Source organism: Cydia splendana, chromosome 14, assembly GCF_910591565.1.
Source record: "Cydia splendana chromosome 14, ilCydSple1.2, whole genome shotgun sequence".
Taxonomy (NCBI): Eukaryota; Metazoa; Arthropoda; class Insecta; order Lepidoptera; family Tortricidae; genus Cydia; species Cydia splendana.
In genome coordinates, this window is record NC_085973.1 from 228,392 (window position 1) to 241,274 (window position 12,883).

The following is a 12,883-nucleotide window of genomic DNA, read 5'->3' on the forward strand; positions in this document are numbered from 1 at the left end:
TGACCCAAATTCATTTGGGTATTATTTGAGCGCGCGCAGTTTGACAGATGTGCCTGAATCCCCGGCTTAAACCGTCACGCTGCGCATTTAAATCAACAAGTAACCCGGTCACGGCGGCATTCCGATATTAACTATTTGATCTCGGTATGATATCTTACCTATTAAACTCCGGTGAGACTTGAATATATCAAAATTATTAAGCACGAGAGTTGAACAAACTTTGCTACAAAACCAAAAAAAAATCACGACGCGAGGAAAATACTAACCATAAAATATTAAAATGAAATTCAAATTAAAGTTGTTAGTAAATAATTTTATTATCATTCTAAATCATCACTTAAAAGTCAATATGAGGAAACAACTCAACATTTGCATCTTTTTACCTTGTCCTTTTATTTACCTTACCTTGCCACTCTTGTGGACAAAATGCAACTTTCTCACCAGTTTTTTAAAGAGTAAAGAAATCCTTTACGAGCCGGTGTGGTGAAAAATTATTTGAATTTATATTATTCGTAGTCTCGCTCACATTGACTATTCTCTCAAGGTAGCGATTTGGCTATTCGGTCCTTTATAACCTTCTGAATGATTCTGGTTCTTGATTCTGAATGGCAGTGTACGTAGATAAGCAGATGTAATTTTATAGATCGTTCCTTTACCAGCCCTTTCCCACCTCGTCCTCGCTAGAATAATCCCTATCGTCCTCCTCTGTCGTCATGTTGTCAATGGTCCGGCTGTCATGCATGTTGAGAAATTTGGGAAGAAAATTCAATTCAACCTCAAATCATGATCGTATTTGTAAAGTTCAAATACCGCTTCAGACCGGCGCGTCGCTTCGAATACTAATTCCTGAATTATGAAGGCACCCTAGCTTTCATTGTATCGCTGCCTTATTCTCTTCACTTTTCCGAGCACGAATATAATCCTAGCAAACCAACATAACGTGAACCGTAGATTCCTCAAAACTATACCTCAATGGAAGGCTAGACAAATTTATCAATTATTTTCGATTGTTTCGTGCTCGGCAAGCTTTAGCAATGACATGCTTAATCATAACCAATTTCTACTAATCTAAGAGCTCGTCTCCAAAACAACTTGACTCTTAAGTCAGTTACACGTATTCGTAATCAGATGTCAAAGTACACTGGACGGTAGCACTGGCTTTTTTAATACAACGCCATCTATCCCGAGCTCCGTCGATAAATTCCCTGTCGCGTTCGACGTCTAATTTTTGATTTACAACGGCTTTTCCATGCCAAATGGTCCTTCGAGCCGGATGCACCTGCCTTTAGTGTGATGGCAAAATACGTGTCTGAAATTTATTATGTTAGAAAATGTGCAGCGCTATTGCTTCCGTTATCTAAACAGTATTAAAAAAAAGAAAGAAGACCGCCTGTGTTGAAATTGTTTTCTTGAAAGCTTTCTTTAGAAAATACGTGAAAGGCTTGTAAGTAAAACTAATAAAAATAGATCGTTTAATGAAGCGATGATAAAATCGGTATAGTGATAGGTTATAGCCATTATTTATAATAGCAGCATTGCATTGCAGTTTGCAAACTACAGAGCTTTTATTTATTTGTTCATTCTTTACAGAAAATCTTAATATAAAAGGAGATATTAATGCTATTAAATCTTATTTTAAGTTTATCACTTAATATTTTATGAAGTCTTATTATGTTTACTTTTTTATTTTCTAAATGGGATTCTCTTAGACGGAGAGAATGCGTTCCCTCCTCGAACCCGATTCCAGGTTACACAACTTGTTACGGTTTTGATCGTATTTAGATACGACCTTGAAAATAGCTCAGCGTGATTGATGCATGCGAAATGAAGAGAAAGTTGTGCTTCTGATTGACGTCATACCCACACCAAGAAAACATTAAATACCTATACTAAAACGGGCCACTGATCACGTATTTTAAGTTAAAGATCGCAGTCTGCGCCGGTCTGCTAACGCGAGTCCTGATGATGCTGCTCGGTACGCAGTGAAACATGTCGAGCGATTTTTGACTTAAAATACGTCAGTGACTGTTTTAATATATTAAATATGTCTGTGTCTCAGGGAAGTTTTGTTATTAAAATCACCAAGTAAATCGTCAAGGTCGCATCAAAACCAAAATATTTTGATAAATCTGAATCAGGCTCCTATGGATTAGTTTGCACAGAAAAGGGTTCTTGATTACATCCCTTTAATAAACACATATACATGAAATATAATTGGAGTATGTTTCGATGAAAAACTATTAGTATTGGTTGTGCGCCGCGCCGGCCGGCCGCGCCCGCGCCGTGCTGAATACTAATACGGCTAACAAAAGCTGTTGTTTGATTCCTGAAAAATATGGAAATGTGAGGCTCGTACACCAGAAGCGACATTCGAACTTTCAACATTTATATTGTTTAATTGTTAAACATTTTTTTTCATCAACATCAGACCTTTATCAGCCGCTGAACATGGGCCTCTCTATTAAACTTCGCCCGGTCCCGAGCTATTCTCATCCAGAGATGTGACCAGTTACAACGAGCCACCGGACGCGGACGCCAGGCGCTCTTTTCGTCCGAAAGCGGCCACCATTCCGGGCTTATTGTCTTTTTTAGGGAAACTGTCTGACAGGGAACATTTCCTTATTTTTTCTATGACTTTATAACTGCATTTAAAGATTTATACAGAAAAACAATAGGTTTCAACGGGGAGCGTGCATAATATTTTACATGAACGCTTGGGTATGAAAAAGGTATCAGCGCGTTGGGTACCCAGAATGGTTTCTGACACGCAAAAACAAACTAGAATCGAGATTTGTCAAGAAGCTTTGGACCTGATACAGCAAGACCGGGAACTTTTTTTGGCGTAATTTATAACAATGGATGAAACATGGCTCCATCATTACGACCCTGAAACAAAACTGCAGTCTATGACATGGAAAATGCCATCATCTCCAACTCCGAAGAAATTCAAGGTGGGCCCATCTGCCGGTAAGGTCAATGGCTGTGTTTTTGGGATGGTAAAGGGGTCGTAATGATTGAGTATCTCGTGCATGGAGCCACTATTACGGGCACTTTATATGCCAAACAAATAGCAACATTGCGCAATGAGATCCGTGAAAAACGGCGAGGTAAACTCTCGAAAATTGTGTTGTTCCATCAGGACAATGCACCGGCACACAAGTCCGCCATTGCAATGGCTGCAATACGTGATGCTGGGTTCGATATCCTTAAGCATCCTCCGTATTCACCAGACCTCGCCCCTAGTGACTTCTACCTATTTCCGAGATTGAAGGAATACCTAAGAGGCAAGAAATTTGAAGACGACGACGCGGTAGTCGCTGCAGTACAAGATTTTTTAAGCACTCAAGATAAAACCTTTTTTAGAAATGGAATTTTAAGTTTAGAAAAAAGATATACTAAGTGTATTATGTCAAAAGGTGACTATGTCGAATAATAAAATAACATTTAATAAAAGTTGTATATAACATACTCATTCTCACTTTTTATTGAACGCCCCGTAAGTACCTAGTTCTATCATAAAATAACCTTATATTTTTTTGTTACAGGTAAGTCCAGATAACAAGACAATTCACCTATTTAGGAAAAAGAAAAAAGAAGGAAAAGAAAAGACTTGGTAAGACAATTACTAAAAACCTACAATAAAAGAAGATGCCAGAAAATCTTTTGATTCGAAATGGAATAAAATTTAACCCTAAAGTTGGCAAGGATATAAGTGTACGACTTTTTTTCTTCTTTTGGAATTTTTTAGTTCCTGAACGATAAAAATACATATAAAAAATGTAAAAAAAAATATTTCATTTATATATTTGTATTTATGGCATGTATCCTAATAGATACATTGCCAAGTGTTCTAGATTATAATTGAAAATAACTGCGTATCTTTAAGGATACTTTGCCTGCTGGTGAGATAAATAAAACACAGTCGATTTTGAAAAGAATCTCTATAACAACATATCTTATATTAAATCCAAAAATGGATATTTGACTTATAGCTTTATACCGGCTTAAATTTTTATAACAAAACGAGATCACTTGTTGCACAACTGAGAATCAGATTAAAAAAATATAAACATCTCTAAAAACATAAACGTCCAAAAAAAACTTATCTTCTAACACGTACCTTAACTAATAGGTAGGTATACTTTATGACATATTGTGATAATCATAAAAACAATTGCGATCCTCAGTCAAGCACAGTCTTACATTGCATTTACAGCATACAAATTTGGTTTGCCCTTTGATGCATTTCTTGCAGCGACCTTTAGCCATAAACGTTGGGAAATGGCCTATTTGATCGTATCGACTGTCAATTTGACAATCAGGAGTCAAGAATTTCTTTTTCCCTCCTGGAGTTCTTGTTAGCGCCCTGTGCAATGTAACAAGGCTTTTACTTATTGCACATCTAAAGATCTTCAGTTTTAATGGCTTAGATTCAGTAGTCTCCCTTCTGTAAACCAACCAAGCATTATTAACACAGATGTCGAGGAGCTGGGAAAAGAGGGGTATGTACCATCTATGCGCTTTCATTTCCGTTCTGTACAAAGCAATGAGCATATCGGCGAGGTCTACTCCTCCCATGTGTGAGTTGTAATGGCGAATCATATTAGGACAAGCTACTTGTTGCCTGGTTTTGGTCGCTTTGTTGTATCGCAAAACATTATGACTCGGATGAGCGTCCACATAGGAACTAGCTGCAGTGACACATTTATTATCAAACCATTTGACTATTGCAATATTGCTTTCATTTGAGACTACTTGAACATGAGCACCACGTCCTTTTTTCTTTAGATTCTTATCAGTGGGTAATTTTTTGTTGGCTTCACGCAAACGATTCGACCTTATAGTACCTAAACTGAAAATCCCATACTCGTTCCTCATATGGTGAATCAATTCTAACGACGTAAAGAAGTTGTCGAAGTATAATACTTTACAAGCAGGCAGCTGAATACTCTGTGATAGTGCTATAACAACTTTTGCACCTAAACCCATACAGTCTTCCTCTTCAGTAAAGGCATGGTAGCGAAAAGTGTCTTCCCCTCCATAAATCAAAAAGTCATACACTAATCCAGTCATTCCTGCTCGAACGAATACCTTATACCCCCATCTGCGAGGTTTATTTTTAACAAATTGCTTTCTTGAGCCCGCTCTTGTGCCTTTATAGGGTACCATCATTTCATCAATGCTGAAATGGTTTTCTTCTTCGACTTTTAAGCAATTAAGACGGACTCTTTCAAGAAATGGTCTGATTTTATAGTATCGATCACCATCGTCCATTTCATTGTCTGCAAAATGCAGATATCGTCGGATTTGTTCGTAACGCTTTAAGCTCATTACATCTGCTATTTTATCGAACCTCAGGAATTTTGACCAATAGTCAGTATAAGCTGGCATATCAACAATACCCATGAGCAGTTCCATAGCGATGAAGTCTTTTATTTCGTCTATAGTAACGTTCAAAGATGTACCTTTTGATTGTACGTGGTATAAATTTGTTTGTTCCACCATCAATTCCATTAAGTCGTCAGATAAGAACATACGGAAATATTCTAAAGGCGGCTTAGTATTAGGAGGCTTGCTAAATATTTTTTCTTCGATATCTGCACTGCCACGAAAATGCTGAGTCGCCCATTTCACGTTTAACTTTTTTTGTTTAACTACTTTTTTTTTGACGACTTGAGTCTTGTTCTTCTTGGACCGAGTTGCGTTATACGGAGAAGGATTCAAACAATAAGAAGGGGTCATTGGCGCTGCTAATGGCGAGAATGGATGGATGGTGGAAACAGCTGAATTACGTTGCATCTGGCCTTTTTTCATAGTTGAACGGTTCGACTGAACGAGTGGAGTCAGAGGAGAGTATAAAGGTGCTAGTGGACTCGAATCATTAGAACAGGGCCTGGTTAATGTTAGTCGCACAGTTGGAGTCAGGGGTGAGCCTGTAAGAGCCTGTGGACTAGCATCATTAGGGCAAGGTTCGGTCGATGTAAGTTGCACGCATGATTTGTTTCCATCTTTAGTTGATACTAGAATTTCATCAGATTCGCTTTCACTGTCTGACAACAGATGTAAATTTTCTAAAGATGACGCTATAGATGGTGCAGGTGAGCTGTCAGAATTATATATACGTGCGGGAAGTTCTAGTTCATCTTCAGAGGTGTCACTCCTTTCTAGATCAGAGCCTGCTCCTGGCTTGGGTACTAATGCCAAAATTCTTTGAGATCTTGTGATTGGCTGCAAACCACGAAAAAAAAATAGAAATAAATAGATTTTTCTTCATGAACGATGTTTTTTTATACAACTACTCTATTGGCAATGTGTACTTAAATGCACGGGATAAAATATAACTAATAATATACGAAACTCGGCAATGTATCTAGAAATGCACACGACCAAATTGAAGTAAATATATGGTAAGCTGGCAATGTGCATTTAAAGATACATCAAGAAAGACGGTCATATTTTACTTTGAAAAGTAACCTATTTCTATCAAATAACACTAAAAGTGGATAGATCAATTATTAGACTACAAAACAAAACCGTTTGCTACCCGCGAAATTAATAAAAATAAGGAGTTATAATATATGATCACCTTGAAACTCGAAGCCGCACGCGCACGGTCCACCATCTTGCTAGCTACTGTGAAATAGTGTTGCCAGAAATCTAAAATACATATTTTGGCCGGAAGGTTATAAGTTTATCTACCGCTTAGTACCAAAAAAATAATTGAAAACATTTGCTACTACCCGCCAGATTTTTTCAAAAAAAATGTGCATTATTAGATACGATATCGAGTTTAGGGTTAAGTACGTTTTTACTGTTTATATGAGCAAAGAGCACAGGTCACAATTTATTACTTAAAAAAAAACCTCATTTAAAGATTAACTATAGCTATATTTTTTATAGGTACAAATTTTATAGTTTATTTGTATCTTTGTACTCTAAACTTGATTGGTCTAAAAACTTATGATCCTTGATAGAAATAGAATCGATTGAAGCTAAGTATCTCAAAGTATTTCAGGTGTTTCCTTCCTTATAAATAAAATATCCACATAGTACGCATGAGATGAACGGATTGAACGGACTAATATCAAAATGAGATGAATTTATAAATTGATATAATTTGTAATTTGGAACCGGGGCCTGGTTAGGCTTTGTGACCTGATTATTAATGAAACGTATCTGCGTTGGATTAATTGGTGTCGGCACCTGCGCTGCGGCCGAACCTTTTCATGTTTTGAATAAAATAAATAGTCCGAGGGCTGAATTGCTTGTTTTTTGTAACTCGATAATATTCGCGCTTTTATCCAAACTTGCAGCATTCATGATATCGCGTGGTAAAAAGTATATTTTTTGCTTTTACTTGTGTGAGTAAGGGCTCATTTAGACGGTGGCGTTGCGAGAACTCGCATATGAGTTTCATTATGTTTTGGTATTTGATCGATCGACTGACTCACATGACTCAAAAAAATCTTACATGGAAAATAACAATTATAATGGAACCAAGTAACTAAACATCAGCCGCTGTCAGTTTTATCACTCCACTTAACTACTAAGTACCTATTTTGTGTGGTCTTAAACATTGGATATTATCGGTAATTTTACTTTACATCCAACTATCAAATTTTGTAGTGAAAGTAACTACAAAAAGAAGCTAAAATCTCGACAACCAGTTAAGATAATCAGAATTCGTATCAGCCTAATGTAGCACACTCAATTTAAACATGAGATGCGGCCTCTGATAAATTACGTCGGATATCATTCCGTCACGCTGACCCTTTTCACTCGATCTTGAAAAAATGAAATTGATTTACCCTCATTGCGATGAGGCCATTTTTGACCCTTCGAGGGTCGAAACTCGGTAATTGTCTAGGCGTTCCGAAGCTGGAAATAGTAGTCGTGATGCATTATCACTTGGCTATAGTTCTACCGTTGTGGAGGTTCGTGAGAAGCTATTATCTTAATATGTTAGTCCTAAAATTCAGTTACTTCTTTCAAAACAACCAATCAATCAGCGCGAAATATCTTTAACCGAAGGGGGTCGGTTCTAATTTAACAACGTGCTATGGTTTTGATACGAGCTTGACGAAGGTGTTTGGCGAAGGTTGGTGTTTGGCGCGCATCTCACGCAGGAGTAAGTCCTGCGCGTTGAAAATTATCCGAATTCATTGTATTCATTGTAGGTCCTACAGATACCCGAATATTCAAACTTTCACATGTATTTACAACATTCGTAAGATAACCACAGGAAACTAAAATAAAGTTGAAATGTGACTAAATCGCTGGTAAAATGGAATCGGTTGAAATTTGAACTGGAATTTCCCCAGTCCCTCTCTATCGCACCAATACATCAGTGCGAGCGAGATGTACTGCGATCGAGTTTACGCAGTCGCTAACGTAAACGTCAAGTGTCAATTCGTGGTACGGCTGGATAGGGGATAGTTTGAAAACGTTTTATTTCAAAGGGATCAAGATTTGATTATTATGGGATCCTGGAGAAATGGTGAAGTGGATCTGTTATATTTTTGTTTAACGTTGTTTTATACCGTAAACCTCAACCTAAAAGCCAACCTAACTGGAATTTGCTTTACACTTTCCAACCCAGATTGTATAAATGTCCTGTCATCAGAAAGTTTCCAGGAACAAGAATGCCAAGTTGTATAAACAACAGTTAGTCGGAGGAACTTGTGAGGGGCATTGGGGTTATTCCGATAGAGTTTTACGAATTGCCAGAAATGTTCATGACTGGATTCGAAACTCGCAAGTTAAGATTTTCTTATTAAAACTGTATAGTATTATTATAACTGATGCCATTATAATTTGATTAGGTATTATAATCTACGCTTTATTAAAGTACAGTCATTTGTATTTGTATTTGTATATTTGTATAGCCTCTTCTTCTGAACTTGGAACTGTTTGCTTGGATTGATTTTTAAATGAAGTCTCGTTGTTCAGTGTGCCTGTTGGCAAAGGCCTCCTCCAACTCTTTCCAGTATTTCCTCTGCCTGGCCAGTCTTGTCCAGAATGGTCCTACAGTAGTTATTATTTCATCCTCCCATCGTTTGAAATGTGGGCCTCTGGATCTTGAATTCTTGACCCGTCTCTTGGGTGCCACATAAGGATTCTTTGGCTCCAGTTTTCGATCTTACACCTTACAGTGTGGCCTGCCCACCTCCATTTCTGCAAGTCTATGTGGGTGAGGATGTCTCTAACTTTGGTTCTTTTTCTTATGTCGGTACTGCGACATTTGTCCTTTAATCCTATACAGTAAATTAAAGTACAGTCATAGTGCATGTTCAAAGATATCATTAGATTTAGAAAATATTTGTGATGACTACGACTCCGTTTCATCACAGCTTTAAAAAAATTGTATGGGATTAGTTTTTGCTCCTAACTCTTATAATAAGTAAAATATTGAGAAATGTCAAACGAAGAGCCATATAATTGACCGAAGCGAAGCGAAGGTCTACGTTTTGACTCGGGCATTTTGCTTTCGTATGTCCGGATGTTCTCCTCTACAGGTCGCAATTCTTAACCGATTCTCGTGAAATTTTGTGACCGAATTTTATGACTAAATAAAATTTTTTTGTCAATCCGGTTTTTGGAAATTTTTAAAAATGGCGGACTCGTGATACCTGGCGCCTAAACAAATAGTCGTATCGATATCAGAAGACTTTTTTCTTTTTGAAACATGTTTACAGAGTTAATAGCAAAAAATGCAGAAAAAAATTATCGCTGGTTTAGGCGGTATTTAGATATTTAATTTTAACTAATTTTAATTTGAGAAGGAGTAGCTAAATTTCGTCAACCCATCTAAGAACTATTTGGCTCAGTTTGTAAACGTTCGCTTTTTCTGTTTGCACAGAGGGTCTGGGTTCGATCCCCAGTAATTGTATGCTGGGATATTATAACTTTTTGTATTTTTTTACACATAAATTTCGTATTGTTTTTCTTTAATTTACTATACACCGTGTTTTTATTGAATTCCGTTAACTTCGGGGTATAGTTAAGTACGTTTATAAGAACTAAATGGCATAATTAATTTTCTAAAAAAAATTTTTTTTTTGTTTTCTTTTTTGTTTTTTTTTTTTTTGTTTAAAAAGTAATTAAATGTAGCATATAGCGTTGTTGTAACACGGGCATTACATTTAACTCAACCAAACAATTGAAATCTGTGACATATCAATGTCATTTCGTACATCAATCGACCGAGATTGTACTTAAGTTTAGTAGCAAATGTATGAACTCATTCTAAACACTAATCAATATGTAAGCCGGCCCTAAGGCAAGTGTACACGCTTGTAGAGGCCTTATAGTAAAAAAATAAATTATGGATTATCTCCGAAATGGACTTAATTAGAACATCGGTGTCTTTGAGAAAGTTACTTGATTTAAGCTCAGGAATGCACCCTTGAAATTAACGGAAATCAAAAAAAACACGGTGTATTTAAAGCTCTTAGCACCATGTTATTTCAACCTCTGCTCGCGAGGTCTACAGCTCACAGAGCCACTAGTTATATATATGGTTAATAAACATCAAATTGTGCAAAAATATTTTTCTTAATGTTTCTTCTAATGGGTCTTCGTTTGTATGGAGAATCAGTCGCCAACTATCCTCTAAAAATTTTGTGAATTTTGGACCTACCCAGATCACGTAACGACCCCAACTTACCATATACAAGTTCGCAGCTCTAGGCGCCGGCTAACAAGACAACCAGGCATCCATAACGGACTTTACACCGGACTGCAACTCTTGGCAGCTGCAACTGCCAAGTCGAGACGTTAACAGTGACACGGTGACATTACACCGAGTTCGCAACGCTGTTTCGCGTATTTCGTTCGGTTAGAAAGGTATTTATTTATGTATGGATCAGTACATCTATAATATTTATAAAACAGTTCCGTTATAAACAATATGTATAATTACTACGCTAGTACTAAACTAATAAAGGAATGATTTTGAAAATTAGCCTTTTGTACAGGTATGTAACATAAGCATCGTGACAGAATTTATAAGGGATTTATGAGCAATCTTATTTTATTGTACATACTTACCTTTAAACGAGCAATTCTTATTTATATATTTCGGGCTTCTCGGAAACGGCTCTAACGATTTCGATGAATTTGCTATATGGGGGTTTTTGGTGGCGCAAAAATCGATCTAGCTAGGTCTTAATTGCTGGGAATACGCGCACTTTTTAAGTTTTTATAATTATATTTTCCGAGCAAAGATAAATCTCGGTCTCCCAGATATTGTTTCTTGAATGGATGGACCTGTTAAAGTCGGACCAAGATACTCGTATCTCAGTAAGCGACAAATTTTCATAGAAACTAAGATGTTTACGTATTTCTATGAAAATATGACGTTTATAACGACACTCCCTCACTTTCTTCTACTCAACTCGGTGTAAAATTAGCTGAGGTGGACTTTTATAATTTTACCATGCATGGGATTTCTAAATACACCTACAGTTATTCACAAATATCCCTGAAAGATCCAAAATACAAATGTAGGTAGTATTGTGTATTCACAGCATACTAAATAAACAGTTTACCTTCACCCTCCCTTGACCTATTTGAACAGTAAACAAACTAAAATCCCTTACACACAACTCGGCCCCACTGTGCACTGGAGACAAAATTAAAGGTGCGGTACATGTTTTAGCAGCGTCGCCAGATTTAAATAATGCTCCACGAGTAGGAGATTGCAACCGAGGTTCAACGATAGCCCAGTCGTTTACGGACTGCTAGTATGGGGTATTGGAAAGGCTACAAATATAATGACCACCAAAAAATACTTTGGTAACCTAAATAAAAAAATCATGATTACAAAAAAAAATACTGAATACCAAAAAAATAAGGCCTAAAATTACAAAAGTACCACCGTTTTAATTACGACTGCGCTTCAAATTGTATTCTAATACCAATTATATTGAATGATCACCAAAAATCATTAATGATCACCAAATCTTGAAGACTAAATTAATGCGATATTTTCACCTAAATGGGTCAAACAGATCACTGTGTTATGTCTTTCCTGTAGACATACACAAGAGTTAAGGGCTATAAAGGTTAATTTTCTTATTTAACCCTTATCCACGTGAAAAGGTCCTCCTTTTATTTGAAGAACTATGATAAAATCATTACTTACATGCCCACAAGCTGTTAACTATTGCCCACAGGAGAGAAAACTAGTGTGTTATCGCGAACAGTACTCTTGTGTATGTCTACAGGAAAGACATAACACAGTGATCTGTTTGACCCAAATAAACCACTATGATTACCAAAAAATGTATACATATTACCAAATAAAGTAAAATGATGCCAAAATTACTAGCCCCTCCCGCTCAACCCCCCGTACCCCGCACCGCATACCTACCCAACCTAACCTACTTTTCTAGTAGCATACTGAAATGCTACTAGACAAGAAGGTTAAGTTAAGTGGGCTAGGTTAGCACTGTGACCCTTACAGAAACGAAATGCTACTAGAAGAGTGGGTTAGATTAGGTTTGAACTGCGACCCTTACAGAAAATAAATGCTAGGTACTAGAAAAGTGGGTTAGGTTAGGTTTGACCTGCGACCCTTACAGGAAAGAAATGATACTAGAAAAGTGGGTTAGGTTAGGTTTGACCTGCGACCCTTACAGGAAAGAAATGATACTAGAAAAGTGGGTTAGGTTAGGTTTGAACTGCGACCCTTACAGAAAAGAAATGCTACTAGAAAAGTGGGTTAGGTTAGGTTTGAACTGCGACCCTTACAGAAACGAAATGCTTCTAAAAAGTGGGTTAGGTTAGGTTTGAACTGCGACCCTTACAGAAAAGAAATGCTACTAGAAAAGTGGGTTAGGTTAGGTTTGAACTGCGACCCTTCCAGAAACGAAATGCTACT

At 37.0% G+C, this 12,883-nt stretch overlaps 2 protein-coding genes across 2 annotated transcripts in view; one reads left to right on the forward strand and one right to left on the reverse strand.

Moving 5' to 3' along the window:
* LOC134797012 (dopamine D2-like receptor) overlaps positions 1-12,883 on the forward strand; it is a 281,210-nt gene that overhangs the window by 168,563 nt on the left and 99,764 nt on the right. The window lies entirely within an intron of this gene.
* On the reverse strand, positions 653-5,406 carry LOC134796932 (piggyBac transposable element-derived protein 3-like). Its single transcript, XM_063769126.1, has 2 exons — positions 4,718-5,406; positions 653-731 (listed from the first exon to the last, which is right to left on the reverse strand). Exons 1-2 carry the CDS (start codon positions 5,404-5,406, stop codon positions 653-655), a joined length of 768 nt encoding a protein of 255 aa, XP_063625196.1.

What these genes read in the sequence shown, in the direction of transcription:
- LOC134796932 (XM_063769126.1), bottom strand. Translation starts at nt 5,406, where the DNA reads ATGGGTATTGTTGATATGCCAGCTTATACTGACTATTGGTCAAAATTC. An exon ending in AATATTGCAATAGTCAAATG is followed by an intron (nt 732 to 4,717) that starts GTTTGATAATAA and finishes CATGCATGACAG; the next exon opens with CCGGACCATTGACAACATGA.